The sequence below is a fragment of the Diaporthe citri genome (genome assembly GCF_014595645.1).
Source record: "Diaporthe citri strain NFHF-8-4 chromosome Unknown scaffold_1, whole genome shotgun sequence".
In the NCBI taxonomy this organism is placed as follows: domain Eukaryota; kingdom Fungi; phylum Ascomycota; class Sordariomycetes; order Diaporthales; family Diaporthaceae; genus Diaporthe; species Diaporthe citri.
In genome coordinates, this window is record NW_025064846.1 from 3,865,576 (window position 1) to 3,891,723 (window position 26,148).

Below are 26,148 nucleotides of genomic sequence, written 5' to 3' on the forward strand. Positions count from 1 at the left end.
ACATTGCTTTGGAAGATAAAAGGGAACATTGACGTTCACATGCTGTAAAGTAGACGGGAGAGCGTCTTTTGGGACACACCACCAAGGCGTTATGATGGTATACGGAACTTCAGAATGGACTTGTTCTGGCCCGGATTCCAGAAGCAATTCATGGCTGCATCTTGTCTGTATACTGATGCTCCATCCCCGGTCTGGGCCATGTTCCAGGCCTTGCCTCCAACTGTCCAGCCCAAACTGCGATATGAGCGTACCACCTGGCGAGAAGCTCTTTTCTCTTCGTGTCAACAAAGAGAAAGAGAACAGGCCGTGCCTCTTGACACGTCACAATTCCTCCAAAACAATTTCTCAATTGCGGCCTAATTCGCTCGTCCGGGCTCGTAAGACAAAGGGAATGATTCTGTCCAGACGCCATGTGCCAAATAGACGGTAGAAGGAACAGGCCAGCTGCCTGCCGGCCGCCAAGCCCCCCAACGTCACTTACAGTGGTCTCCAGCTACGTGCAGCACCGGAGTACGTACCCGTCCGTGGGCCGCCCTGGGGAGGAAGCTCCATGTGTCCTAACAAGCGACCGGCCAGCTAAAGGTCTACCCGTACCTCTTATCGAGCTCACGCGCCGGCTTGCCTGTCGCCTCCTTCCATGCGTTTTCCACTGTCGCCACTTGTTGCCCAAGAAGAGATGCTTATGAGTTTCTTTTAGTTCTCAGCGAATTCAGTCCTGCCTTTTAGCTCAGCGTCCCCCGGCCGGAATCGACGAACGCGTGCATCATCTCCGAAGCGACTTCTCTGGTAGCCCTCACGGCGGCAAGGACATCGCTCCAACCTGTCCCTTTGGGCATTCGACCTGCCTCCAGAACCACCCGTAATCATGAGCCACGATGCGCGCATCCCCCAGATTCTGGAGCCTTCAGTCTCACCGGCGCCCTCCAGGCCAACAACTCCTTCCTTCCGTCGGGCGCTACACCATTCTCCTCGCATGCAGTACCGGAGTCGTCCTGTGTCTGTCGCGGTAGATCCAGTGTCCCTCGTCATAGCCGAATGCATAGCAATCACCTCTGCGATCCAGAAACATGCCAGATCTCCTCACTCATCAGTGGCGGCTATCCTGGGCGGCGGCCCCAGTCCGGTACAACTGGGGCCTGCGAACGCTGTGAACTTGGGAAGGGCGAAGGGCAAGAACCCGGCCGCGAATATCATGGGTGACGGCACAGCCGACCTGGTGCGCTGGGGGCTGCGTGGAAAGAAGGGGAAGAGCATGCAGGACAATCCGTTGATATCTGGCTTTGGGAGGTTGCGGCATGAGTTAACTGGCGTCAGGGACATACACAACTTTGACGCCTTGACGATGCTCTACCCATTTCTGCAGATCATCCAGACAAAAGGAACTGCTGCTCCAGTCACGATTCTTGCCCTGAGGGCCATACGAAAGTTTCTAGCGTACGGCTTCATCTCCCCCGAGTCGCCTCGCTTCGCTGTGGCAATGCAGTCCTTGTCGGCCGCCATCACGCACTGTCAATTCGATATAAGTGACGCGCCACAAGAGGAGGTGGTGCTGTTGATGATCTTGCATCTGATGGAGGACATGCTGTCGGGGCCAGGCGGAGATATACTCAGCGACGAAAGCGTGTGCGACATGATGGGTCGCGGCCTCACCATCTGCTCGCGGCCGAGGTTCTCGGAGGTCTTGAGACAGACGGCAGAGGCATCGATGGTAAGGATGTGCCAGATCATATTCGAAGATCTGAAACACCTTGAAGAAGAGGCTGGGGAGGAGGTAGACGCACTGGACAAGAAGACGAACGGCGATATGGACACAGTGAGCATGGACCCGTCGGCGAACGGCACCGACATTCCAGCAACAGCTGCACCCTCTCCCTCACCAGAGCCAAATCGTGCAGAGCCCCGGTCTTCCGAGTCTGGAAGCGCCCCATCGACAGGTACTGGAGAAGCAGACCAGGCCACTCTAGCATCCGAGGCTGGGACAGCGGACTCACTCGACCTGCGACCATACTCTTTACCATCAGTCCGCGAGTTGTTCAGAGTCCTGGTCAACTTCCTGGATCCGCATGACCGCAGGCATCCTGACACAATGCGAGTGATGGCGCTCCGAATAATACACGTAGCCCTCGAGGTTGCCGGACCCTCGATTGCTAAACATCCCGCCCTCGCTTCCATCGCCGAGGACCGTCTCTGCTGCTACCTATTTCAGTTGGTGCGGTCCGACAACATGCTGATCCTACAAGAGTCTCTCCTTGTCGCCGGGACGCTACTGTCAACATGTAGGGGAGTCTTGAAGCTGCAGCAGGAAAAGTTCCTGTCCTATCTGGTGGCGTGCCTCCACCTGTCTTTTGAGATTCCTCGAGAGGCCGGCATTGACCCGTCGCTGTACGCCGGCATCCCTCAAGCTCCCAAATTGGTGAAACCCCCTCCGTCGCAAATGAGTAGTGGTCGTTCGACTCCAGTTCTAATCAAGGATCGGCAGAAGCTGGGATTGGAGGGTAGTGCGCGGAAGCCAGATGCGAGGCAAGCAATGGTGGAAAACATCTGCGTGCTTGCCAGGATGCCGACCTTCATGGTAGAGCTATTCGTCAATTACGATTGCGATCCAAACTCAGCAGACTTGTGCGAAGACATGATTGGGATGCTATCACGCAACGCCCTGCCGGATTCCGCTACCTGGAGCACAACAAGTGTACCGCCACTTTGTCTGGATGCACTTTTGAGATTCATCTCGTTTATTGCGGAGAGGCTCGATCAGCCGGTGAGGACAGCCGGGTTTGTTGACGCAGCGGATCTCAGAGAATCGCGGAAAGAAGAAACTCATCATCAAAGGCACAAGCAAGTTCAACGAAAACCCTCGAGGAGGTCTAGCGTTTCTGGCAGACAAGGGCATCATCGGATCTGCGACGGATCCAGAGGAGGTCGCCAAGTTTTTGAGGTCGACCACTCTCGTGTCGAAGAAGGTTCTCTGGGAGACTACCTTTCTAAGAGAGGTAACGAGGCAATCCTCGATGCCTTCATAAACTCTTTCGACTTCGAAAACAAGCGTGTCGACGAAGCATTGAGGTCCATGCTCGAGTCATTCCGCCTTCCAGGCGAAGCTCCTCTGATCGAGAGGATAGTAACCTCTTTCGCAGAGAAGTACTGTGCCAATTCGATACCTGAGGATGTCGCAGATAAGGACGCTGTCTACGTCCTCACTTACGCCATCATCATGCTCAACACCGACCAACACAATCCTAATCTCAAATCTGCGAATCGCATGACGGTGGAGGACTTTGCACGCAACCTACGTGGCGTGAATGGGGGGAAGAACTTCGCCATTGAGTACTTACAAGCGATATTCGACGCCATCAAAACGAATGAGATCGTCTTGCCCGATGAGCATGACAACAAGCATGCATTCGATTACGCATGGAGGGAGTTGCTCCTGAAGACAGAAGCCGCAGGTCCTCTTATAATTTGCGATACCAACATTTACGATGCCGACATGTTTGCTGCAACATGGAAGCCAATCGTTTCGACCCTATCTTACGTCTTCATGTCTGCTACTGACGACACGGTCTTTGCAAGAGTTGTCTCTGGGTTCGATGAATGTGCCCGCATCGCCTCCAAGTACAACATCACGGAAGCCCTGGATCAGATCATCTACTCTTTGAGTCTCATGACGACTCTGACGCACGACTCAATCTCGAATACCAGCTTGAACACAGAAGTTCAAGTCGATGAGAAAAAGGTCATGGTCAGCGAACTCGCTGTCAAAATAGGACGCGACTTCAGGACTCAACTTGCATTACTCGTCCTATTCCGCGTTGTCACGTCTAAGGAGCATATCATCCGGAAAGGCTGGAAAGACGTAAGTGCTCTCCGCGGAGACGGCCGGGAATTTACTGCTAACACAATAAACTAGATAATCCGCATCTGGCTGAACCTCTTCGCAAACTCACTCGTCGGCTTCCCCAGTGATCGGAGTCGTCTGGCGATATCGTCAATCCCGCTGCGAAGTCCGTCCCAAGTAATAGATCGCGCCGCTAAGCAGAACGACACGGGCCTGCTGCAAGCTTTCTCGAACTTCCTGCAAAGTTACGCAGCTGATGATCCGCCTGAGCCGTCGGAAGAGGAATTGGATAGCACGCTCAGCACCGTTGAATGCATCAATCAGTGCCAGATGGAGGACATCTTTGCACATCTCTCGTAAGCTGTGAATCCCATTTATGGCCCACCTGGGTGCTAACGAGACCAGAAACCTTCCGGATGACAGCCTCGAGGCCTTGGTTGATGCCTTACTGGACCAAATCCCGGAGGACAGCGGGTCTGGAGTGGTCATCACTGTGAAAGCCGACAACGTCCCCCCGCATTCTCCTGCTTTGGCCCAGAAACCCCGGAACAACGTGTTGTACGACCCCTCGCTCGTCTATATACTGGAACTGAGCACGATCCTTGCTCTTCGGGACGACCACACAGTCCAGTTACTTGGTAAGCGTGTGGTCGATGCGCTGCAGGCCATACTACGTGACATCAGCAGTTACCACCCTATTACTGTCTCAAGGACCACTTTCTACTCCTTCAGACTACTTCAGGCCAGCTATGTAAGTTCCTCGAAGTATGATCGAAGTGGAGAGGAAGAGGCTCAACCCGACGTTCAGGAGTACGACTTCATCCGCGCCCCGGTACTACTCCACACTGTATCGAGCTTCTCTCCAGACAACCTCAAGAAGACTTCCAAACTGGTCCTCCAAGGACTCAAGCTCTGTGTTGACGAGCAGGGTCCGTTGCGAAACGAGACCATGACCTCGCCTGATTTTTGGGCCATCCTGCGCAATTTAGCATCCGAGAAGAACTCCGCACCCACGGTATTTGAGATTTTGGAGACCGGCGTCAGTCCTTCATCAACAGCCATCATGGCGGACAACTACGAAGCCGCTATCGGCCTGCTCAGCGATTTTGCTTCGGCTGCGAGTGCCACTGTGCCCAAAGAACCAAAGGTGGACCCCCGGAGACAGTCACGGAAACCAGCTCGTCCAACCTCTGCGAAGCCAGAGACTCCCAGGTATGTCTTGCTGACCGAACTGTATCTATGCGTGCTAATACTTCCCAGTGAGAACCCCGCCGTGCAGCGTGGCATCAAGGCTGTCAACATCATCTACAGCATGACTTCTCGCATTCCGCAGCTCATGAAGCAGTCCCACCTGGAGAATAACGAGGGTGAGTCATTTTTGGATCATTCTGCAAAGCCGTGTTCACTGACGTATCATCAGCGTGGTCTGCTTATTGGCTGCCTATCTTTGAGGCACTAACAACACAATGCACAAATCCGCGCAGAGAAATCCGCCAACTGGCCTTCAATTCGCTTCAAAGGGCTTTGTTCTCGCCGGAGCTGACATCGAGTGACCACCGGGAGTGGACCGCAATCTTTGGTGAAGTCCTGTTCCCGCTGATCTTGCGGCTGCTCAAGCCCGAGGTCTTCTCGTCAGACCGTGACGGCATGAGCGAGACACGGGTTCAAGCAGCTTCTTTGCTGTGCAAGGTCTTCCTGCAGTACCTGGTACTCCTCTCGGAGTGGGAAGGAATGTTAGATCTGTGGCTCAAGATCATTGACATTATGGACCGCCTCATGAACAGCGGTCAGGGAGACAGTCTTGTAAGAAACCCCCTCTGTGCTGTCGAAGTAAAGTGCACGTGCTCATATTCAACTCTTGCAGGAGGAAGCTGTTCCCGAGAACCTGAAGAATGTTCTCCTGTTCATGTCGAGCAACGGGTATCTTGTGCCGCCGAGCCAAGATCCATCGAAAGAGAAGCTCTGGTCTGAATCATGGAAGCGAATAGACCGATTTTTACCAGACTTGAGAAAAGAACTTGCTCTGGAGGAGCAAGAGCGACCACAGAGTAAAGGCTCGAATGAGCCTCCTGCGGCAACTGAAAAGGCGGAGGATGAGAAAGCAGCAGTGGAATCCGACAAGGTAGGCAAGGAGGCATGAAGATACCAGACGGCGATGAGAGCATTTAGACGTGGATGACAGGTGCGTACATATCTATAGACCCATGGGGATGGCAATACAGACCGCCGATAATGGCTACGGGCGAACTTGAATTCCCCTGTGAACATCAGCGCTCTCTTTTCTGCGAAGGCAAGCAAACCCTCGTTCCGCTCTTTGGACCTCAACCGACAGCTTCTCATACGCGTGGCTCTCAACCCCATCGCGCACGCGGACGGCAGGCTTCTCCTAGTGATGGGTGGCATCTAAGAGAATGAGGATAGAATGGCACGAGTCGTGTCGGGGCATCGTCGTGGGTCCCTTATCTCTGCCATATAGAGTTAAATTGTGGTCCACCTGCTAGGGACGAGTCTAGACTGTACTCTCCAGGGAATGTAAGTCAGCGGTGTCTCATTTCGGAATCGCTCCCCATGGGGCACAACGCATCCGATGTTCTACAACCGCCCTGGAACGCCCATATTGCGCCACCGAGAAGGCTTTGAGTCAAAAGGAGGGGAAGAGATGATGTGAAGCCACAACGTGTTCGTGTCTAGCACTTGGACAACTCGTGGCCTACCATATCCCACGTACGTTGAGATAGAACCATCTGTGCGAACCAATTGCCCTTCAAGTCACTCCCCTGGACCACAACCAGACAACTCGGCTTCATTCCCGACCGCGGTGTGCTGCTCTGCCAGGACGGCTTGCCGGCGTGCTCGCCTCCGCTGCCAGCCTTCAGAATCGCAGGGGAAAAGTCCACGGCCTCCCAGTATTTCGCTTTGGCCAAGCTGCTCACCGAGACCAGGAAGCTGTCTTTGCCCGTGAAGAAGTCTGGTGTCCCCGTCCTTGCCACAGCGGCATGAGTCAGGTAGGCAGCTGCTTGCACCTGGGGTAACGTGAGCTGCCGCTTCAGACTTGTCCGCATGAGGGCGGCCGCCGTGCCCAGTGGCGAGCACAATAGCGATCCTGCTGTGGTGTTGATCCAGGTGTATGCGAGCAGGTTCTGCAGGTAGACCGTGCCGGGACGCAGGCCGTGGAGATGGAAGCCTCGTAGGTCGACGGCTGATGTGATGCCAATTGGTCGGTTTGAGCATTTGAGGGGCGAACAGGCCAGCCTGAGCAGCCATGCTGTCAGGAGTTGATTATCGCTGAGGTAGGTCTTGTCCGTAGCATGAACCTCAGCTTCTCGCCGTAGTCGAGCCATTGTTGAGGCGGGGATGAAGACGTTGCGCTGCCTATAATTATTCCGATTCTTCAATCGATCCACGATGAACCGGAAAACCCAGTACCATTTGTGCCAGCCAGTGAGCCGATTGTCCACGTGAATATAACGCTCCTCGTCTGCTGATGGAGAGCGGCATATTATATTCATTGGGTCTTCGTCCCAGCCAGCCAAGGGACTAACATCTCCTAGCTGCCCAGCGAGCACCTTGCACCAATTTGTGATTATCTCACGTTTACCCACACCATCGACCAGGCTGTGAGAGTAGTTGAGTGTGACGAATGTGGCATCAACAAAGGTGATGACATGGACGGCCAGCGCAGGCCTGTCCGAGTATAGCCAGTCGTCCAGGCACTTTGGAGCTTCGGGACCGGCGAGTAATATGTCGAGTTCTTCGGGCGTGTCTAGTACACATGGTCTGTCCCTGGAAAATGGGAGCGTTCCATCCAGGACGTGATCGTGAATACTTATTGCATGAGTCTCATGAGTGAACTGGACTGCTGGTCGCTTCAGATCAAATTTGTCTGGGATGTGAAGCTCGAGCTGCTCTTCATCCTGGTCTCATCTGTCAGCCATTGGTATCTCTAGGCATGCTTTGACAAGCCCACTGCTGGACCTTGAATACAAGTTGGGATTATACTCACGTTGATACGGAAACGCCCACCCAGTTTCCTCCAATTTGGACCCTTGCTGATCAGATCTTCAAGTGACCTCTCTAGCATGCCCACATCCAAAGCCTCTTCGAAGCGAAACGTCCAGTTCATGCACATACTTCTCATCATCAAGGAGTTCTCAAGGGTTGCCAAATTGACCACAGTGTCGGTGGGCACCCTCTCCGGACGTTGACGCTGTGAGCCCTTGCGACTGAAAAGCCATGATAAGAGTGACACCATCGTCTAGGTCGTCTGAAGCTCACAATGCTCCAACAGATGTTGGCAGGATGAACTGAACTTGCGAATTTGGATCTGAACATCGTCTTCGGCTATTTGTTCTCCAGGGACGGTGCCCTGTCAGTGCCTCTAGCCTTACCCATGCTTCTTCGTTCGGGGATACTTAGGTTCCTGACTCGCAGGCTCAAAATCAAAGATAAGCACGCGAGCTACCTGGTCTACGGCGTCTCCGCTGTCGCGACGTAAGTCCATTGCATTATGGAAATGTGAGGGCGTGGTGCTTGTGCGAACACAAGTGCTCAGTTGTGCATGAATTGTTAACACTAATATGCGGCAAAAAGGGACAGCGACTAAATCATTTCAATGTGGAAACTGTCCCTAGCCGAATGAATTGAATCTCCACGAATTCCATAACACTCAATTAATAAGGATGGGACACTAAGAGTTTGAACCATTCTCTATAGTCTTACTGGTGCTTTGCCACTATTGACCACGCTTACACACGACTAAAATCCCTTGCCTTCCGTAGTGTGTTGGTGGTTGTAATCGTGGTATAATTACCTCGCCAGGCGACAGGCTGGGCAGTCTACCGCCGTTTATCACACGCCAGTGAGCTTACACCAATCAATTGGCTCTTTGCCTTGAATGGAGAAATTCCAGTTTCCTGAATTCTGAGACAACTCAAGACGGACGTGCCAGCACATCTATCCTATTCCTGATCTTCCTCAACCTTGAAGTCAACATGGCGTGCATGGTTGAGTGGTCACGTCAAATCAACACATCAATACTTTGGCTAAGAGGGGTTGTCGCAAAAGCCCGGAAGGAACACTCCTCAAAGATAAGGAGAATGCCTCTATGGAGTATTCTCTTGAAGCTGAAATCAGACGGGGATTGAGTTAAAGCATGAGGCTGTGGACCAGGCGTACACATAAATGTCATGGCAATCAACATCCTGCCGAGCTTTGATGACCGGACAATGGAAGCACATCTCCCGCAAGGTCTTGAGCAGCAATCCAGATCTGGAAGTTCGCCCATAGCTATGGGAGTCTGGCCGGCTATTCTGACCCATGGCGAGGATGATGATTAGGCTGGCACCACGCATGCAGTTTGTCTCAAGGCGGCGGTAGTGGTTAACGATCAAGCACAATAAGAAAAAGCGCCGATGGTGGTCATATGATCGATGGTCTACGGCCAAAATGACAAGCCGGTGTAGACCTCCGCTCACCGTGGATCGGCAAGCCATAGGCAAGATACATGACTAGTGACAAGATCTGGACTTCATCTGGGGTAGGAGATGAGTCCCGTTCCGGAAGACCGCGATGGTGCTATGCCTAATCTTCGACTTGTTTGAGTCATTCGCGATATCACTTGTATACCTATCGGCAAAGCTGCCTCTCTTTCCATGCGTGAATAGCATCCAAGCTACCGGTACATTTTTTCAGCGTGATGGCATCGACCCTTCAGATCAATAGACTGCACCCGACTTTCGGCGCCGAGATCGAGGGGATCGACTTCTCCAACCCGATAAGTGATGAGCAGCTGACAGAGATCAAGGACACCATCGCTCAGGTTAGTTATCACAGAGGCAGCAGACGCGAAGGTTATACGGATAGCTTCCAACTAAGCAATTTGCTCTGTTAGTACGGCGTATGTGTCTTCCGCGGCACGTCCCTGGACGATGACAGCCAGGTCGAGCTTGCGCGTAGACTTGGGGAAGTTGAACGTCTGAAAGGAACGCCGGCTGAGCAGTCCAGGCTGAAGTCAATTGAGTTGACCGATCAAAGTAACCTTGAGGTCGACGGGACGCTGCTCGATCCCAACAGCATGAAGGCACTGTCCAACAAGGGAAACGAGCTCTTCCACGTGGACGGTAGCTACAACGTGAGACGGACGAGGTTCTCTCTTCTTCGGGCTTACGAGATTCCGCCCTTGGAGGCTGGCGGCAATACAGGTAAGATCTCGAACCTTCTCGCAGCTGTCTGGGTGGTTGGACAATGCTCCGGGAGAGCATCCGCTGTCTGTCTTCTGACCAAGCACCTTAGAATTTGCCGATACAAGGACAGCCTTCTCCGAGCTTGATGACTCCTGGAGGAATGAGCTGATAAGCAAGGACTACGTGACCAGGCATTCGTTCTGGCACAGTCGCAAGACCGCATCGCCTGAGGCCTTTGCAAAGCTCGATCCGGACCGATACCCTTTCTCGAGGCACAAGCTGCTTCAGCTTCATAAGCCCAGCGGTCGCATGAACCTGTACATCCCGTCTCATATTCGAAGGATTGAAGGACTGCCTGAGGAAGGGTCAGCAGAGAAGTTGGCGTTCTTGAGGAAGCACGCCACGCAGGAGAAGTACACCCTTAGCATCAGATGGCTGAACGTGGGCGACTTAGTTGTGTGGGACAACACATGCACGCTGCATCGGGCTACGGGGCTCAAGGGCGCATTTAGAAGAGACATGAGACGTTGTGGTGTAAGTCTGGCTGAGTTGATCCACTGCTCGAGGCCGGCTGGGGCAAGCAACATGAGTTCGCGGTGCTGACATTTCTAGGTCTTCGATGATGGCACCGAAGCTTATGGACTGAACCCACATGACGATGATTTGAATTTTGCATTCAGCAAAGAGGTGATGCTGGACATTGTGCAGTCACTGACGTCCTAACGGTGCTGAGTCTTCGAAAGACTGTCAAGGGTAAATGCAGGTTTAAATCAGGACGTCGAAGTAAACCATGTAGAAGATAAAGTTATAGAGGTTATATTCTGTCACGTCTCTTCTCATCAAATCGAACCCGAAGGTGGCAGATTTGAGTTCTGGGTAGATGGAAGACAAAAGGCCAATGAGCAATGCGGCAGTGAGGGATGTGCGGGGACCGTGCGTGGGTACAGTGTGGCCTCGAGCGCACACAGTACCTAGTTACGGTGCCTTCACCAGACCAGCCGCCGAGCTGGGGCCATCAAGGCAGGACTCCAACGGACCGTGGAGAGCACCTCAACCTGCACGTCACGTCTCAAAACAGACCTTAGTCAACATCTGCTTCTTTCCAGAAGCCAGGGTAGCCCCAAGTCAAGATGGCTTCAGCGGGACCACCGATAACCACGTTCGTGTCATTGCACCCCGACACAGCGTAGGTAATTGGTATAGCTAACATGTCAATCTTCCACCAGCGTCTACGTGCGGAACCTCGAGGAGCGCGTCAAAATCGACACCCTCAAAGATGCCCTGCGCGAGCTCTTCTCCGAGTTTGGCAATGTCATCGACATCGTCGCAAAGACCAACCTGAAGGCGAAGGGCCAGGCCTTTATTGTCTTTGACAACCCCGAGTCGGCCAAGCAAGCTGCAGAGGAGGCCGACGGCTTCGACCTGTTCGAGAAGCCCATGCAGGTGGCGCTGGCCAGGTCAAGGAGCGATGCGACAGTGCAGAAGTTCGGAAGCGAGGAGGAGTTCGAGCAGCACAAGAGGCGGCGAGCAGCAGAGAAAGGTGCGTCGAGCAGACATTGGACCCCTACTCAGTCGTCATCACGGCTCGGCGTCTGGGCTAACTGTATCCACACAACAGACAAGAAGAAAGCCCTCGAGGCCGAGCAGCAACGCCTCAAGCGCCCCGCCCCCGGCGGCGAGCAGTCTGGCCGCCCGTCGAAGGCAGCAAGAGGTGCTGGTCTCAAGCCAACTGGTCCCGCCGCGGCCGCTGTCGTCCCGGACGAGTACCTCCCCCCCAACAAGATTCTCTTTGTACAGAACCTCCCCGACGACAGCGATGCTGTCACTCTCACAAACCTCTTTGGCCGCTTCGAGGGCTTCCGCGAGGTCCGCATGGTGCCTGGTCGTCGGGGAATTGCGTTCGTCGAGTACGAGAACGAAGCGGGTGCTATTGCCGCCAGGGAGAACTTGGCTGGCACTCAGCTTGGCGGAAAGAACATCAAGGTCACGTACCAGAGGCAGTAGGGAATGTTCGAAAGGCGTTCCATGGGGACCAGAATTGCCGGGAGAAAACTTGCAGTTACATAAGCGTACTGGTGTAAACATCATGATACTAATTCGACAACAATTTACATGGCTCTTCCCTCATCCCTTCATGCATGACTGTTCGCTTTGACCTAGAAAATAACATCCTCATCCTCCTCAGCCCCAAGCACATCTGCGGGCCCACTGTTGTCGTCCCCACCGTGTTGCTCGTGCCCTGCCTGAGCCTCTCTCTTCGCAGCCATCTCGGCGTCCAAAGCGGCATTGTCTCGCTGCTTCTTGTTTGCGACCTTCTTCAGCCGGTAGAACTCCTCTCTGTCCAGCTCGTCGAGCTCGGAGTTGATGTCTGCCGTCCTGGATCAGTTATCATCCCACACATTGTACAGTGACCGACCTACATTTGATGGTATTCTCTGTCCGAGGAATGATGACATGCTCGATGGCATTCACTGTAAAGAAGTCAGCTTAGGCGCTTTACGCAGGTCCACAAGCACTGACCTCTTCGGTTGACGACCTTGATGACCTCGTCGAGGATCACAAACGCAGTCTGAAGGCTCGCCAGCTCCACCAGCGCCTCGACGGCCCTGGCATATGTCTCTCTACACCTCTGAACTTGCTGACCACCCTTGCCGAGACCAGTCATGGCAAAGTCGTTGATGCCCTCCTCGGTGTAGCTCTCGAAGGCCGGTAGCAGCACACCAGAGACGTTCTCTTGCTTTGCCCGCACCCTGAACCGTGCCGCCTTGACAGACTCTTGCACCTGGTAGCCGATGTCTCCACCGACGGCATATGTCACCTCGGCCAGAGAGAAAGAAGCGATCTGCATCACTCGGCCCATCTTCCTCTTGGCCTCATCAATTCGCCTTGTAATTTCTGTCCATTGTCAGACGGTCGTGGGTCTCGGGAGATTCGTTAATTCACATGGATCGTATTCATACCTCGGAAACGTCTGTGGAATAGAGTGTCAGCGTGGGATTCCAAGAAGTTGGCCCGTGACCATTAACGCACTTGGTGAGAGCTTCACTCTTGCGCTTGAGTAAGCTGTGACCCTGCTCAGCTCCCTTGAGCTTGGCTTTCATTAACCCGAGGGATTGGCGAGTCGGGAAGACTGCCTCCCTTTCCTATCAGAGCGTGTGAGCAATTCCGTGTTCGCTGCAGTACATGCTGCGTTATTCGAGGGGTCTTACTCCTGCTCCAGACATCTTGTCGGTTCACTAGGGAGACCCTCAGACGATGTGATTGTCGATATCGGAGCTGGTCAACACGGCAGGGAGAGCGATCGTGGTGGTGACAAGAAGCCACAGTGCGGTGAAACGAATTCGACGAGCCGGTGCAAGCTGTTGTTGCCGATGTTGGGAGCTGGGATCTGACCTATTTCTGGATGTCGTCAGTTGAGGTAGGCCGCAGGAGGAGTGCTAGGTAGCTCTAGGTGGAGCACGGGCCCGTCTATCAGCGGCGGCCGTCGGCTCGGCAGCGCCCGCGTCCCAGCGCATGAACCAGCCTAGCAGCCGCGCGACTGAAAAGAAAAAGCAACATTGTAACCTACACTCACGACGTCGCCCTCAACCCCACGACAACAGCCTTCCTCACCTCATCTCGGCTGGGACGCGGCAGCAGTGATGTCCTGATCCGGGAGTCAGTCTAATCCGCCGTATTGTCCTCGCGTCTCTTGGCTGGCCCGTCAGCCGAGATCATGATGCCTGCCATGCCGTCGACCGCGCTCGCCAGGAATGGTGTCGCACGCCAGCCTGACATCACACTCGTCTCCGATGACGACTTTGTATACGAACAGGACATCCAGCGCAACCCTGGGAGCACAAAACCATGGCTCGCGTACCTGGAGTTCAAATTTCAGCACGGAACTGTCCAGGAGCAGGCGTTTGTCCTCGAGCGGGCGTGCATACAACTCCCGCGCTCGTACAAGCTGTGGAAGTTCTACCTCAACTTCCGGGTCAAACATGTCGCGAAGCTGAACGCTGCCGTCTTCGCCGCCGAATACCGCAAGGTGAACGCGCTGTTCGAGAGAGCATTAATTCTGCTGAACAAGATGCCGAGAATATGGGAGATGTACCTCAAGTTCCTGACGCAGCAGCCTCTCGTCACCCTCACGCGACACGCTTTCGACCGTGCCCTGCGCTCTCTGCCGATCACCCAACATAACAGGATATGGGCCCTCTACCGACCATTCGCGAACTCGGCTGGCGGCATCACAGCGGTCAAGATCTGGAGGCGGTACATGCAGGTCCACCCGGAGGATGCGGAAGACTTTATCGAGCTGCTCGTGCAGGAGGGCTTATACACGGAGGCGATTGAAAAGTACATCTTGATACTCAGCAACCCGCGCTTCCACAGCAAACATGGCAAAGGCAACTACGAGCTTTGGAGTGAGATGGTTGACCTGATGGTCGAGCATGCCACCAAGGTCAAGACCGGCTATGAGACGGGTATTGATGTGGAGCGGATCATTCGAAGTGGCATCGAGCGATTCTCGGACCAGAGAGGGAAGTTGTGGGTTGGACTGGCCACATACTTCATCAGGAAGGGCAGCTTTGAGCGAGCGAGAGACGTCTTTGAGGAGGGCGTTACGACGGTCATGACAGTCCGTGACTTTACTCTCGTGTTCGACTCATATGCGGAGTTCGAGGAGTCGATAATAGGAGCTTTGATGGAAGTGGCCCAAGGCCGGGCGGAGAAGGGAACAGTTGACGAGAATGCGGATTTCGACCTCGATATTCGTATGATGCGGTTCGAGCACCTGATGGACCGACGGCCTTTCCTGCTCAACGACGTTTTACTACGGCAAAATCCAAACAACGTCAACGAATGGGAGAAGCGGGTCGCGCTATGGGGGGACAACAAGGAACAGATCGTCCAGACCTACACAGATGCGATTGCAGCGATACAGCCGAAGAAGGCAGTCGGTGCCTTCCACCAGTTATGGGCCAACTATGCCAAGTTTTACGAGAAAGGGGGTGATCTCCGGAACGCCCGCATCATCATGGAGAAAGCCGTCAAGGTACCGTTCAAATCCGTGGCCGAGCTGGCTGACATGTGGATCGAATGGGCCGAGATGGAGCTCCGTAACGAGAATTTCGATGAAGCTGTCAAGATCATGGCCAAAGCAGTACAGGCGCCGAAACGCTCGACCGTTGACTATTTTGACGAGACGCTGTCACCGCAGCAGCGAGTACATAAGAGCTGGAAATTATGGAGTTTCTACGTTGACCTGGTGGAGAGCGTCAGCTCTCTGGAAGAAACGAAGAAGGTCTACGAAAGGATATTTGAGCTTCGGATCGCAACACCGCAGACGGTTGTCAATTATGCCAACCTCCTGGAAGAGAACAACTACTACGAAGAGTCTTTCAAAATTTTCGAGCGCGGTCTGGACCTCTTCAGCTACCCGGTGGCATTCGAGCTCTGGAACTTGTATCTTACTAAGGCCGTGGACCGCCAAATTGGCATAGAACGGCTGCGAGATCTATTCGAGCAGGCTATCGAGGACTGCCCACCGAAGTTTGCCAAGGTGCTGTACCTGATGTACGGCAACCTGGAAGAGGAAAGGGGCCTGGCACGGCATGCGATGCGCATTTACGAAAGAGCGACGCGAGCGGTTGCCGACGAGGACCGAGCAGACATGTTCAACTTTTACATCACCAAGTCTGCATCTAATTTCGGACTGCCATCGACACGACCCATCTACGAACGGGCCATCGCGGCCCTGCCGGACAAGGAGGCACGCGACATGTGCCTAAAATTTGCAGACATGGAGAAGCGGCTCGGCGAAATCGACAGAGCTCGCGCAATCTATGGCCATGCTTCTCAATTCTGCGACCCCCGCACCAACCCCGAGTTCTGGACCAAGTGGGAGCAGTTTGAGGTGCAGCACGGCAACGACGACACGTACAAGGAGATGCGGAGGATCAAGCGCAGTGTTCAGGCGCAGTACAACACCGACGTCAACTTTATCGCCTCTCAAGCTATCGCGCGCCAGGCCCAAGCTCAGGCCCAAGGCGATGGCGAGGCGGACCAGGAGGTTATGGACGCCATGGCGGCACTGGAAAAGCAGGCTCAAGCGCCTGTTGGATTCGTGGCTGCCACCGACAACCCACGAGGTGCACCGGAGCCGCAAGGTGTTGCCGCGAACCCGGATGCGATTGATATTGATGACATGGATGAATGATCTGGAGCATTATAGATGGACGGCGCTTGCTCTTTGTTGAGCGGTGGAACTTACAACTCGGGTTACTCAACTTCCAATGAGGTGGACTTGCACAGCACCGAGTCACGCGAGCAATCTCTAATTGACGATTCGAATTGATTTCAATGCGGAAGCTCCTCCCCACCACTAGTCGCGGACAACCCTCATGAGTCTCTGCAAAAGTGTGTGTGTGTGTGAAGAAGGTTCGGCTGACATGCCTAAGGAATTAATGAACAACCCTCCGAGCCCATCCGTTCCGTCTGTCCGTCCCATCCGTGTCACTATTGCCACGTCACAACGCCCCTTAGCAACCGCCAAACCAAGAAAAACAATGCGCACACGACGCGGTCAGATGCTGACGAGAAGAGTATTCTGCGCCTCGCATCATCGACGGCCCTACTTCTTGGCCGACGGCGCCCAGCCCTTCTCGACGAGCTTGTCGTGGTACTTCTCGGCGTAGTTCCTGTCGACGTGTCCGTCGCGCGAGGCCGGGGTGCTGTAGATGGAGCCCTTGCGGCGCTGGAAGCGGCTGGGCGGCACCTTTGATGCGTCCCACTCGGCGCTCTGCCGCCTGTCGGTCGGCGATGACGACAGGACGTCGGCGTCTGCGCCGGCCGGTGCGTCCGCCGAGGCAAAGGGGTTCTGCAGGCCCGCGAGGCCGGGGGCCTCCTGGGTCGCTGTCTGGTTCTGGTCTAGAGCGCGTGGGTTGCGGGGTATTAGTTTCTAGCGTTTCGAACTATGCTGGCGGGTGGAGTTCTCCATCGTTTTGTCCTGTGGGGTAGAAACCCGGGGAAGTGGACTACCGCGGGTCTTGGGGGAGACGAACCTGTCATGATGGTGTTTGGATTCGTAGGTGAGGATAGCAGCTGTGGATTCCAGAAGTCTCTCTTGGAATCTTGAACGTCGAGCAGTATGGTGTTATCAGAGTAGATTTTGGTTCGATGAGAGGTCTAGGTATTGGGAGAGTTAAAAAAGGAACTAGCAGGTCGAGATATGTTGAGGTGTGCGGGAGGCAGTGTCTTTGTACTCGGGCAGCTTCAAGGATCGACGGGGTACTAACTAAGCTTCATGTATGAAAGCTTCAAGGAATGACTACACTAGACTCAGAGGACAAACACAATGGACAGCCAAGCACCTTCCTCTGCGCCCCCCTCCCGTTGCGCAGCACCTTCGTGCCACCTTTCGCGCGCGCACCTGAGGTACCTCGAGGAGGGTCACGGCCACGGAAGCGACGAGTTGACACACAAGAACGCAGCAGCCTGAGAGGGCTACTAGGTCGGAACGAGGAGCCAAGACGGGCGATCAGTGAGTCTTGGAAGTCTCAAGGCTGTTTCTCGTCACTGTCCCTGCCGAATTATCGTAGCCCGTCCCAACTTGTGATTCGCCTCCGCCCCACAAACCTTGGCCCGCGCAGGTGCTCGATGGGATCTGGTCTGGCCGTCTGGGGGGAAGACAGGTGAGCACAACCCTGCCGCCACCCAATCGTGGCACGTATACGCTGCGAATAGACTGCTTTTCACCATCCCTAGGCAGCCAGGCCAGCCAGGCCGAGGCGGTCGATTCGACCATACGCACAGCATCATGCACTATAGCTGAAGGGGAACGACGGCTAGCATGCCGTCACGAGAGGATGGACAGGGGCGAGACGGCACGCCGTGTGGTGAGTGAGGTAAGTACGCTATCGTGGCTGGAAAGAGCAGCGCCGCTGCGCCCCTTCTTCGCTCCCCCTCGCCCATTACGTCACCGGCCGCCGCCCCGATCGTCGACCACCTCCTGCGGCCGTCATATAAAACAATAAATGCCTACCGTGGGCCCAGACGGCCGGTGACGTGAGTGATGCCCCCAGGATGGCCGCCTCCTCGTAGCATCGCCTCCCTGTGGCTGCAGTAGCGCGCGAACAGCAGAGGGTGGGTGTGGATGGATGTGTGTCGAGCGCCCGCGAAGGACGAGGAGAGCTTCCTCCGCCGAGCACACGCGAGCCCCACCCACTCAAGCCATTCGACGCCCCTCCAAGAAAGCTTACACACACCAAGCCCGTGGGTCGGCTGCTTGGCGTGGACGGCCCACCAGTACCATTACGGGTTGGTGCTTGCGAACTGGGGCAGCAGTGGGGAGGAGGGCGCACTTGCACTACATACACGCATGTAACAATAGTCCAGTCCCGCTAACAGCCTGACGAGGCGACTTATCTGAAAAAAGTGATCGCCTGACCCCATCTCTCGACGACAATCTGAATGTCCAGGCGGCTCTCGACGTGATGAGCATTTGTTTAGCCAGTGAGGAGCCCAGGGCAGGGTATGATCGGCAGACATGCCTTGCCCCGGATTGGTTCGCTCGGCCGGCAACGACGCTAGATTACCTTCTCAATCTTCCGCCCCGGATCGACGCTTTACATACTCCAAACCTCCCCTCCACCAACGACCAACGACGCTCCACAAGATAGGCCATCCGGGTGCTGCCGTGCATCGTGCGTGGGTGGCCTGACCTATGCCCGGGCTGGTTTGGAGAATCTGCAGATTCAGAGTATGACGAGCTGAAAGATGATGCGCGTCAGCCTTGGTCACAGGTTTTTTCGCAATCGAGGCTAACCTTCCAAGTCCCCCCAAGGGCAAGTGGGAGCCAACCAGCACAACTGTTGACCGGGCAGGTCGCAGCTGGAACAGACTTGGACTTTGTCCGCCGTGGGCCGCTCCGCCCGCTCGGCCGTGGCTTGGGCCGCCCGCCAGCCCTGCTAACGGCGCCGCCAGCCCCCGGATCCGGTTCGGACGGGCTCAGAGGTCTGGACCGGACGCCGCCATCTCGATGGAGGCCCTAACAAAAGACCGGCCGGGTCCCAACATTTACTGGTGCCTATCTAACGATAAGCCTATCTGTACCATCACAATGAGATCAAAAAGGGGGAAGCGCGATGTTTTTGATAAAGGAATGTAGATTACTAGGACGTCAAGTCCTTGGAGGTCGGATATCTTTGCTAATTACAGGAAAATGATGATCATCAGGGGCATTGCAGCATTATCAGCATCAGCACCAGTCTCCAGCTCTTTTTTATTTACTTTTCTGCCTGTCCCTTCCCTCCAGATCCGCAGAGTCGCTCGCGACCCTTGCTCAGATCTCCTCGCCGTCCTCGCGGAGCTGGGCGAGGTCCTCCTCGGGGATGTCGAGCTCCTCGGCGTCCTCCTCCAGGCTGGAGGCGCGCTTGACCATCTTCTTGAGCATCTGCAGGTCGCGCTTCATGGCCATGGCCAGGTTGCGGCGAGCGGCAGCAGGGGTGTTGGGGGCGGTCGTGTTGGCACCAGCCATCTGGACCGGGACGACACCACCGAAGGGACCAGCACGAGCTGGGTTCTGGCAACGGACCATGCAGACGTTCTCCTGTCCGGCGACGGTTCCAGTGCAGGTGGTGCCAGCTGGGATCTCAGCGTTGAGAGGGAAGTCGGTGGTAGCACCGTCCTTGAGTCAATGTTAGCATCATGTGTCTCATGTGTTGTGTGAGAGTGTGTGAGATGATGGATGAGAATCACTTACCCTGTTGCGGCCGGCCTCACCGGGAACGTTCTGGGTGACCTGGATGTCGGTCCACTGGGTGGCGGTGGCGTCGGTGTTGAGCATGCAGGCGTATGGGCCGGCACCGTCACCGTTAACCTGGTGGACGGTCATCTGGATCTCGCCACCGGGGGCGACCTGGGGCAGCATGTCACCGGTCATGGTCATGATGGCCTTGGTACCGGCGTCGATGTCGTTGTTGCCACCCCCGAGGGTCTCGCCGACGGTGTCAGCGGCATCACCCTTGAAGCGGGTAGAGTCCTGCTGGCCGGGGTCTCTTCGGGTGGAGTCACGAGGAGTGTTGGGGTCGACACCGAGAGCCATGCCAGAGCCACCACCAGGGGCGGTAGCCTTGATGATGGCACCGTGGCCAGCCACGAGGGGGATGAGGGCGTAGATGATTGCGGACTTCATTATGAATGATGTAATACGGAATTACCTGATCAACAGGATGGAGGAATTAGAAGGCTTAAAGTGAAAGAGGCTGGAAAGATCCGGAGATGACTGGGCTGATTGTGCTTGAGCTGATGATGATAAGGCAGACTGAGATGGTTGAGGGCGGGCAGGACGTCCAATATATAGATTCTTGAGGCGAAGCCGGCTGGCGTCGATGTAGTGTCATGGGCTCTTGGGCCGTAAAGCTTCTTCGCCTTCAGACGCCCTCAGCGATGCTCATACCGCGAGTAGTTTCGAAGATTCCATCGATCATCGGACCAAACTGCCAAGGCAAAGGGCGAACTCGTTGAAGGACGAGGTTGCGATGCCGCACTATGCTGCTCAGGGGCCAATCCACCAGGCTGTCATAGCCATTACAGGGAGGGCCACATCCCGGTCGTTAAGCAGCTGTCAGCGGGCGTGGCTATTGCGGATCACAGCTTAGCGTTTTGCTTGGCCTCTTGAATGTGGATCGCAGGGCAAGAGGAGCCGCAATGGAGACATGGTTGCTAGTGATGGACCTATCGCACAGTTGCGTTGGTGACGCCGTGGTGCTGCATGCGGGCCACGCCGTGTCCAGCTTCTGGGATTCTTGTTAGTTACGGGTCATGAACATCGCCATGGTCGATCACAAACGAAGTGAGGATCATGGTGATCACACAAGCTTCGCCATTCTCTTGGCAGCAGCTTAGGGAACCTATCGCAATCGTCGCCGGCAGCAGGGCAACATGGAAGATTGCTGTGTGGAAACTGGAGATCCGTCTTGGCTCCGACAGCCTGGGAGCGCTTTCTCATAGGATGCCGCCCAGGGCGGTATCAAGCATCGGTTGAAAATCTTGGCAGCTGGCCTGTGCGGCTGGGAGCTCCCCGCAAGAGGGCATAATGGAGCCCGGAGGAGGGTGATGTAGCAGCACGGATTAGGAAATACTGGCGCTCAGACTCTAGTTCAAGAAACATCTGAGCCTCTTGGCGGGTGCTGGCGCCGCTTCCCCTTTCCGCTTGGCAGGTTTCAAACAACTCGAATCCCAGCTTGCCCGGGACTTCTCACGGATGGCCTCACGGGGCTGGAGGTCTTGGCCAACATCTATAGAGAATGAATTACCGAGAACTAAGCCTTCAGACCCCCTTAGTTTGTGAAATGCCGAGACTGCTGGATAAAGCTTGAGTTCAGGGCTTGAAGTGGTTGGAGCATCACTCCAGACCCCGGCGCGGATCACAAACGTGGTAGCCTCACCTCCCAGCCGTGCGAGCGGTCGCACTGCCAGGCGAGTTGGCGATGGCTTCACCCGGCCCATGCCCTATTCCTGTGCTGCCCCGTCCGTTTACTGTCTGCCAGATGTCGTCTTTACTTGGACATGAGTAGTTCGGCCGTATTTCGAACTAGCAACCGCAGCCCCACTCTAGTCCACTGCAACGCATAATCGACGAGCCGAGTGAATGAATGGGTGGTTTGATGGTTTTGGAACCGGCCAAATTACCCGCTATCCTATCTCACTGGACAGATGGGACGGCGAGGGGGGTCGGCTGTCGGAGGCGTGAACATGATGAGACTAGCTGCCATAGCCACGATGTCAACCGTGTCACATTATCAGATTCACTCGTAGGCCACTCCGATGGTCCAATCGCAAGGCGGATGGACGGTCGATTGGTGGTACCGTTTGTGAGACGTGCCGAAACGCAGTGCCTTTGGGACATCGGACGAGCAGTAGTGGCCCAGGGGGCGTGAGTAGTGATCAGACTTTGCCGTCCACTGGAATGACTGCCGTCGAATTGGAGCCCCGAAAGGAGTATCCGTCTAATCTTCATCACGAGTCACCCAAGCCGGTGGGCCGGCGATGCGATGCTACCTAACGTGACGGTTGTTGGTGATGAAGCCGTGTGAAGTTGCGGTGGGCAAGTGGAGCAAGGTTCGGAGGATGTTTTGAGCCTCAAGTGCAGCCGGGGTAGACCCACTAATGTGACGGCTCTGATTGGCCTGTAACCCGCAGCCTCAACATGCCCAGGCGCCTACCTAGGTAGGTAGCACTGCGGTTGAGCATTCTCACACAAGCACCCCCTAAGAGCATCAGGTCTCTTTGCCGCTACTCGCGCCAATCCCACTATCGTTCCTACTCTATTTGCATTGTGCGCCCCCTACCTCCCCAACAACGCGTGCGCCTGATGAGGAGAGCTGGGTACGCGCCTGAGTGACTCAGCGCTGCAGAGGGCGGAAAAGCTCACGTTCTCCGGTGGACAGACAGTCAACTGAGCAGTGAGCAGTGAGCAGGTGGCACAGCGCCGCTGTCCGGATGAGTCATCTGTTTCCCTCAACCTCATGGGCTTCGTAAACCGATGACTGATGTTTCGACGCTGCATTCCCAGCTCAGTCCTGAGACCGAGTTTCCTGTCTGCTCTGCGGCCCCAGATGAAGAGAAAGGTCAGCCTTGACAGCGCCAGAATGTTGACAACACTGCAGCTAGACCCTCTGGAGAAGCAGCTCAAATATTTGCTTCTCGATGTGGCAGCCCACATTGATAAGACCGAGGCCAAGGGGAATGACGATCAAGTCATCTTAAGATGGGCGGGCGGTTGGGTCCGCGACAAGCTTCTCGGCAGACCTAGCCACGACATCGATGTCGCCATCAACAGCATGACAGGCGAGGTGTTTGGCAACGAGCTGCGGCGCTTCTGTGAATACCCCGAGAATGTGGCGAGGCACAACCTCCAGCCCGAGGACATTGGCAGGCTGCACAAGATTGCCAAAAACCCCGAGAAATCCAAACAGCTGGAAACGGCCACGGTGAAGCTGTTTGGGCTTGACGTGGACTTTGTCAACCTGCGGACAGAGAAGTACACTGAAGACAGTCGGAACCCGCAGGTCGAGTTCGGCACAGCTAAGGAGGATGCACTGCGCCGAGATGCCACCGTGAATGCGCTCTTCTACAATATCCACACGGGCGACGTCGAGGACTTTGTCGGCGGCCTTCCCGATATGGAGGCTGGTATCATCAGAACCCCCATGGATCCGTTTCAAACTTTCATGGATGACCCACTCCGGGTGCTCAGACTCGTCCGGTTTGCGAGTCGGCTTGGTTTTAGTATCGCCCCTTCTACCAAGGAGTTCATGGGCGATACCCGTGTCCTCGAGGCCCTGCGCGCCAAGATCAGCCGCGAGAGGGTGGGCACTGAAGTCGAGAAGATGTTGAAAGGCAAGCAACCCTGTCCCATTAGCCGCCACTATCATCCTGGATGGCCTATGCTTCAGGTCTGAGATGTATGCCTCCCGGCTAACGTTGCATCCCCCCTTAGGAGAGCACCCTCGTGATGCTGTTCGCTTGATTGACCAGCTCGGGTTATATCACACCATTTTTACTGATCCGGTTAACTTCAACACGCCTCAGCCAAGCCTGGAGGGCTGGAGCGCTGCCTATGAGTTTCTGCATGATTCGCCATCAAATATTGACTCCGTGTACGATGTCTTGGTGACATCAAATGAGGCAAGATACTATGCTTGGGTTCTAGCTTGCGTGGCCCCCTTTGCCAGGCTTCCGGCCTTTACTTCGGCTAATCCGAAGAAACAACCTCCGGTCGCAACTGTGGCGGCACGTGAGGGCATCAAGGCGCCTACCAAGCTATCGGACCTGATCACGGCTGCAGTCTGCCACCGTGAGCAGATTTGCGAGCTCAAGAGCAAGGTTTGCAACGGCGATGCGTCTGAAGTTGGGCGAGATGCACTAGGAATGGCAGTAAGAGGCTGGGAGGCGAAGGGGACGCATTGGCGGCTCCAGGTCCTGTTTTCTATTCTTTACGATTTGATGGTGCAGGCGACGGCATCAACGGGACTGAGTGCTACGGCGCACCCCTCTGACGAACCCTCAGGATCCCCCGAGGCGGATGATGCTCACACAGTCTCAACGTCAGGGAAGGTTGAGAGAGATTGGAAGGGTTTCCTCGACCGGCTTCGGACGTTGGATCTGATGGACGCTCCATCGATGAAGCCGCTCGTTGACGGTCGCAGGCTCATGCAGACCCTCGACATCAAGAAGCCGGGCAGATGGATGTCATCTGCGTTGGACATCTGCATGGCCTGGCAGCTCAGGAACCCTGATGAGACAGACCCAGCTGGGGCGATTGAGGAAGTGCGACAGCGCAAGGAGGAGCTTGGTATCCCCATCTAGTCCCAGTAGACGGAGGACGATTGCTTATAGGGTGCATACATGGCGGGACAAAAAGCCAATCGGATAGCCTTTAGACTTGTCGTCAAAAATTGAGATACCCTCCCATCTGAGAACCAAGGCATAACAGTAAATCCTCGTCTGGATTCCCCTAGTACCGAACACATGTAGAAGTAGATGCGTCTGGAGTTGCCCTCTGCATTCGTGAAGTTGTCCGATACTTGATAGAGGGGATGACCAGGAAGCCGAATGCTCCCAGCACCTAAATACGTTATTATCCTCTTTTTTCTCCTAACTACCTAAATTTTTTAATTATATCTTTATAAAAGAATTATTTCTTTTCTTTAAATAAATTATAATAAATTATATTAATAATTATAAATTTAAGTTATAAGTTGCTTTAAAAGAAATTTATAATAATAATTTATTATATAATTAAGCTTTTAAAAAGCATAAAATTAAATTAAATATATTATATATTTATATTAATAATAATAAATTTTTTTAAAAAAAGCTTATAAATATAAAAAAAGTTATTATTATATTTAAAGTTATTAATTTAATAATAAAACTTTTTTATAAAAAACTTAATATATTTATTAATATTAAGTTAATTACTTTATATTATAATATTTTTAACTTTATATAAAAATTAAAGTTTTTTAAAAATTTTATTTATATTAAAGTTAAAAAAGAATTATATTATAAATTAACTTTATATTATTTTAATTAAAATTATTTAAAATATTAAAAAATAAAATTTATTTTTTATTTATATTTATATTAAAGCTTATTATTAATTATAATAAATATAAGCTTAAATTATAATAATTTAAAAAATATTTATATATTATAATAATTAAATAAAAATAAAATTATTAAAATTATTAAAATTATTAAAATTATTAAAATTATTAAAATTATTAAAATTATTAAAATTATTAAAATTATTAAAATTATTAAAATTATTAAAATTATTAAAATTATTAAAATTATTAAAATTATTAAAATTATTAAAATTATTAAAATTATTAAAATTATTAAAATTATTAAATTATTAAATTAAAATTATTAAATTATTAAAATTATTAAAATTATTAAAATTATTAAAATTATTAAAATTATTAAAATTATTAAAATTATTAAAATTATTAAAATTATTAAAATTATTAAAATTATTAAATTATTAAAATTATTAAAATTATTAAAATTATTAAAATTATTAAAATTATTAAAATTATTAAAATTATAAAAAAATTATTAAAATTATTAAAATTATTAAAATTATTAAAATTATAAAATTATTAAAATTATTAAAATTATTAAAATTATTAAAATTATTAAAATTATTAAAATTATTAAAATTATTAAAATTATTAAAATTATTAAAATTATTAAAATTATTAAAATTATTAAAATTATTAAAATTATTAAAATTTAAATTAATATATATATAATTATAAACATGCCATAAGGGGATAGCAATACTGGGCATAATAAGCACTATAAGCAATAGGCACTATAGGCAATTGGCACTAAAGCATTGGCAAGTAAGGATTACATGCAGCAGCATATAACCACTCCTAAATAGTTTATAGCTAAAGGGAGGTTTTATAGCTTATAGCCGCAACCCTCCTTCCTTCTTTAAAGTTAATTTAAATATAATTAATTTATTATTAATTAATATATATTAATTTAATTAATATTAATTAATAATTACTTATAAGTAATTATAAATAGCAAGGTAAGTAAGTAATAAATTTATATTATTATTAATTA

At 52.4% G+C, this 26,148-nt stretch overlaps 9 protein-coding genes across 9 annotated transcripts; 5 read left to right on the top strand and 4 right to left on the bottom strand.

Annotated features, from left to right (window-relative positions):
- Window positions 1-241: 241 nt before the first annotated feature.
- INS49_001061 (uncharacterized protein) lies at window positions 242-5,975 on the top strand (the record flags this gene model as incomplete). The annotated part of the gene is made up of 10 exons (XM_043161894.1): window positions 242-306; window positions 494-510; window positions 1,092-2,619; window positions 2,914-3,853; window positions 3,908-4,191; window positions 4,241-4,586; window positions 4,644-5,047; window positions 5,096-5,202; window positions 5,256-5,638; window positions 5,700-5,975. 10 exons carry the CDS (start codon window positions 242-244, stop codon window positions 5,973-5,975), a joined length of 4,350 nt encoding a protein of 1,449 aa, XP_043030400.1.
- A 547-nt stretch (window positions 5,976-6,522) lies between these two features.
- INS49_001062 (uncharacterized protein) lies at window positions 6,523-8,336 on the bottom strand (the record flags this gene model as incomplete). Its single annotated transcript, XM_043161895.1, has 2 exons — window positions 6,523-7,749; window positions 8,298-8,336. The coding sequence occupies 2 exons, from the start codon at window positions 8,334-8,336 to the stop codon at window positions 6,523-6,525; spliced, it is 1,266 nt and encodes a 421-aa protein (XP_043030401.1).
- A 1,194-nt stretch (window positions 8,337-9,530) lies between these two features.
- INS49_001063 (uncharacterized protein) lies at window positions 9,531-10,740 on the top strand (the record flags this gene model as incomplete). The annotated part of the gene is made up of 4 exons (XM_043161896.1): window positions 9,531-9,653; window positions 9,855-10,035; window positions 10,127-10,551; window positions 10,630-10,740. 4 exons carry the CDS (start codon window positions 9,531-9,533, stop codon window positions 10,738-10,740), a joined length of 840 nt encoding a protein of 279 aa, XP_043030402.1.
- A 407-nt stretch (window positions 10,741-11,147) lies between these two features.
- INS49_001064 (uncharacterized protein) lies at window positions 11,148-12,021 on the top strand (the record flags this gene model as incomplete). The annotated part of the gene is made up of 3 exons (XM_043161897.1): window positions 11,148-11,176; window positions 11,244-11,557; window positions 11,636-12,021. The coding sequence occupies 3 exons, from the start codon at window positions 11,148-11,150 to the stop codon at window positions 12,019-12,021; spliced, it is 729 nt and encodes a 242-aa protein (XP_043030403.1).
- Window positions 12,022-12,173: 152 nt separating this feature from the next.
- INS49_001065 (uncharacterized protein) lies at window positions 12,174-13,241 on the bottom strand (the record flags this gene model as incomplete). Its single annotated transcript, XM_043161898.1, has 6 exons — window positions 12,174-12,385; window positions 12,438-12,488; window positions 12,538-12,912; window positions 12,978-12,988; window positions 13,048-13,160; window positions 13,227-13,241. The coding sequence occupies 6 exons, from the start codon at window positions 13,239-13,241 to the stop codon at window positions 12,174-12,176; spliced, it is 777 nt and encodes a 258-aa protein (XP_043030404.1).
- Window positions 13,242-13,735: 494 nt separating this feature from the next.
- Window positions 13,736-16,219, top strand: INS49_001066 (uncharacterized protein; the record flags this gene model as incomplete). The annotated part of the gene is made up of 1 exon (XM_043161899.1): window positions 13,736-16,219. The coding sequence occupies one exon, from the start codon at window positions 13,736-13,738 to the stop codon at window positions 16,217-16,219; it is 2,484 nt and encodes an 827-aa protein (XP_043030405.1).
- A 414-nt stretch (window positions 16,220-16,633) lies between these two features.
- On the bottom strand, window positions 16,634-17,070 carry INS49_001067 (uncharacterized protein; the record flags this gene model as incomplete). Its single annotated transcript, XM_043161900.1, has 2 exons — window positions 16,634-16,929; window positions 17,064-17,070. The coding sequence occupies 2 exons, from the start codon at window positions 17,068-17,070 to the stop codon at window positions 16,634-16,636; spliced, it is 303 nt and encodes a 100-aa protein (XP_043030406.1).
- Window positions 17,071-19,342: 2,272 nt separating this feature from the next.
- INS49_001068 (uncharacterized protein) lies at window positions 19,343-20,194 on the bottom strand (the record flags this gene model as incomplete). The annotated part of the gene is made up of 2 exons (XM_043161901.1): window positions 19,343-19,687; window positions 19,763-20,194. 2 exons carry the CDS (start codon window positions 20,192-20,194, stop codon window positions 19,343-19,345), a joined length of 777 nt encoding a protein of 258 aa, XP_043030407.1.
- Window positions 20,195-22,652: 2,458 nt separating this feature from the next.
- On the top strand, window positions 22,653-24,372 carry INS49_001069 (uncharacterized protein; the record flags this gene model as incomplete). Its single annotated transcript, XM_043161902.1, has 2 exons — window positions 22,653-23,415; window positions 23,717-24,372. The coding sequence occupies 2 exons, from the start codon at window positions 22,653-22,655 to the stop codon at window positions 24,370-24,372; spliced, it is 1,419 nt and encodes a 472-aa protein (XP_043030408.1).
- Window positions 24,373-26,148: the final 1,776 nt, after the last annotated feature.